This window comes from Eutrigla gurnardus (genome assembly GCF_963514095.1).
Source record: "Eutrigla gurnardus genome assembly, chromosome: 3".
Lineage (NCBI taxonomy): Eukaryota > Metazoa > Chordata > Actinopteri > Perciformes > Triglidae > Eutrigla > Eutrigla gurnardus.
Window position 1 is genome coordinate 9,230,895 of NC_139917.1, and position 2,263 is coordinate 9,233,157.

Genomic DNA, 2,263 nt, shown 5'->3' on the forward strand with positions numbered 1-2,263 from the left:
TGCCAGGAATATTTGTGGCCGTGTAAGTCTGTGCACGGGTGAATGAGTTTTTGGAGCGTGTGCCAGGGCCGTGTGGGTGTTATGAGGAGCTTTCATGACAAGTGGAAGCGGAAACGTTGACATCTGACTCCCCAGCCAATCAGAGGGTTACCTCCGGTCTGACAAAGGAGGTGGACTACAGTATATATTGACCTCGAACTGGGGGAAAGGCACAGAGCAAGGCATCGCATGAAAGCTAAGAAGGGCACGCAATCAAGACAGCAACTTTTCTGCAGCTGAGACTAACAACAGGGCACCATGAAGACTCTCACTCTCCTCTCCATCTGTGCTCTCCTGTCCGTGTGCTGGTCCATGGGAGGTAAGCTTGTCCCATCATTGCGGTGGTTTTGACCTCTATGTTATTTGGAACGATGTAAACAAACGAAACGACACTACAGAAGCTGTTATTTTCTGTGACCCCCAGCTATCGAACCAGAGGTTGTCGTGGATGTTGCTGCCGACACAGCGGACCCAGCGGCCGACACAGCGGCCGAAGCTGCACCTGCTGACCCCGCCGCCCCCGATACATCCTCCGCTTCAGACTCTTCCTCCTCCTCCTCCTCTTCCTCCTCCTCCGAGTCTGATTCCAACTCTTCCTCTGATTCATCAGCATCTGATTCTAATTCCAACTCCGACTCGTCCTCCTCTTCCTCCTCCTCTTCCTCCTCCTCTTCCTCCTCATCTTCTTCCTCTGAGTCCTCTTCTGAGTCCTCCTCCTCCGAGTCCAACTCTGCAGACTCTTCCGCCTCTGATTCTTCCTCTTCTTCATCATCATCCTCCTCCTCCTCATCTTCATCAGAGTCAGCTGAGGGTATGCAACAAGTTTTGTTTCCAGAAAGAATGTCTGAGTTCAGAATGACAAGGAAATTCAAGGGAGTTTGACTGTGTGATGTCTGACCCCAGCAGCGGCGGCGGCGGTGGAGGAGGAGCCTCAGGTGGTCATGAAGAGAGACCTGGCTGCTGTTCTCCTGAGGAGAAAGAGAGCCGTGGCAGCCGACCTCAGCCTTCTGCAGCTGGAAAGGTACAGCAAACTACTATGTGATCAATAATACACGTTGCACGGCTATTGTTTGGCTGTTTGCTGCAATTCAGTTTATTGTGCGAATGAATGTCCATAGAAATGACTTCCTGCAAAGTTCCTAACTAAGGTCATATAATGATTTTACGTGTTGGTCTGGTGTAAAAACAACTCAGAAGTCTTGGCTCATCCAGGCTGTGTTCTCTCCTCCACCATCCAGCCTGAGAGAGGTGTGTGAGCTGAACCACGCCTGTGACGAGATGGCTGAGACCGCTGGCATCGTGGCCGCGTACGTCGCCTACTACGGACCCGTCCCTTTCTAAGACAATCCTTCTTTTTTTCATCCACATGAGAACTGTTTTCTTTGTCATTTTGTAATAAAAAAAATGCAACAACTCCCCTGAATTCAGACAAGGAGTAGACAATCAAAAGATGCTAGATGGAGATTTTTTTTTGTTAAAGGCACAAATCCTTGCACAAGTGACCAGCTTTAACGGTCCTGTATGAAAAGGCCTCTTCCAGGCTTTCAAAGATAGGCACATGGAAACACAAGCCTGTGAAGTATGTAGTAGCCCACACTAGATAAATTATTCTTTACTTCTGTAGTATAATGCAAACAATGGTGCTTCAAGTGCAGATGTATGTTATTGTATTGGTGTTTTGATGTTGTGCTTTAGGCTTACTTTAACTAGAAGCAGTAGTTCTAGTGAGTAGTGGCTGTAGTAATGATGTACTGTAGTTTTAGTAGTAGTGTATTGATAGTGGTAGTGGTAGTGTACAGTGTGTGTAAAATGCACATCAGTTACCTGTAATGACTGTAACCACAAATTGCCTCTGGGATTGAAAAATAATAAATTATTTTGTTTTGTCCAATTGTTGTTTTGTCCTCAGTGGTTCTTTTGATGGTACTTGATGCAACGAATGACATCATAGGAGATCTGCAGAATATTCATTTCCTTCAGGTTCTTTTCTACGAATGACATACAAGTAGTGGAGAAAACTGCATTAAACGTTGGGTGCCACCTCTTGTGGTTGCAGTGACTCAAACCTTCTCAAAAACACCTGTTATACTGTGTTTTATACTGCCGTTGACCTCTTCCTGACTCCTCACTCACTACTCTGAAGGTAACACAGCCGAGGGCATCTCCGAACCCCGGGAGCACCTTTCTAGAATTCAATTGGAACTTATTTCCCCTTTGAAACTTA

The 2,263-nt window shown here is 46.5% G+C and overlaps 1 protein-coding gene across 2 annotated transcripts; it reads left to right on the forward strand.

The window, feature by feature from the left end:
• Nucleotides 1-217: 217 nt before the first annotated feature.
• bglapl (bone gamma-carboxyglutamate (gla) protein, like) lies at nt 218-1,930 on the forward strand. Of its 2 annotated transcripts, none has more exons than XM_084005330.1 (4): nt 218-358; nt 464-850; nt 943-1,060; nt 1,278-1,930. In XM_084005330.1, the coding sequence occupies exons 1-4, from the start codon at nt 298-300 to the stop codon at nt 1,378-1,380; spliced, it is 669 nt and encodes a 222-aa protein (XP_083861456.1). In that variant the 5' UTR covers nt 218-297; the 3' UTR covers nt 1,381-1,930. The 2 variants fall into 2 exon arrangements, with proteins under 2 accessions (XP_083861456.1, XP_083861457.1); XM_084005331.1 differs by having other exon boundaries at nt 946-1,060.
• The last annotated feature ends 333 nt before the right edge of the window (nt 1,931-2,263 follow it).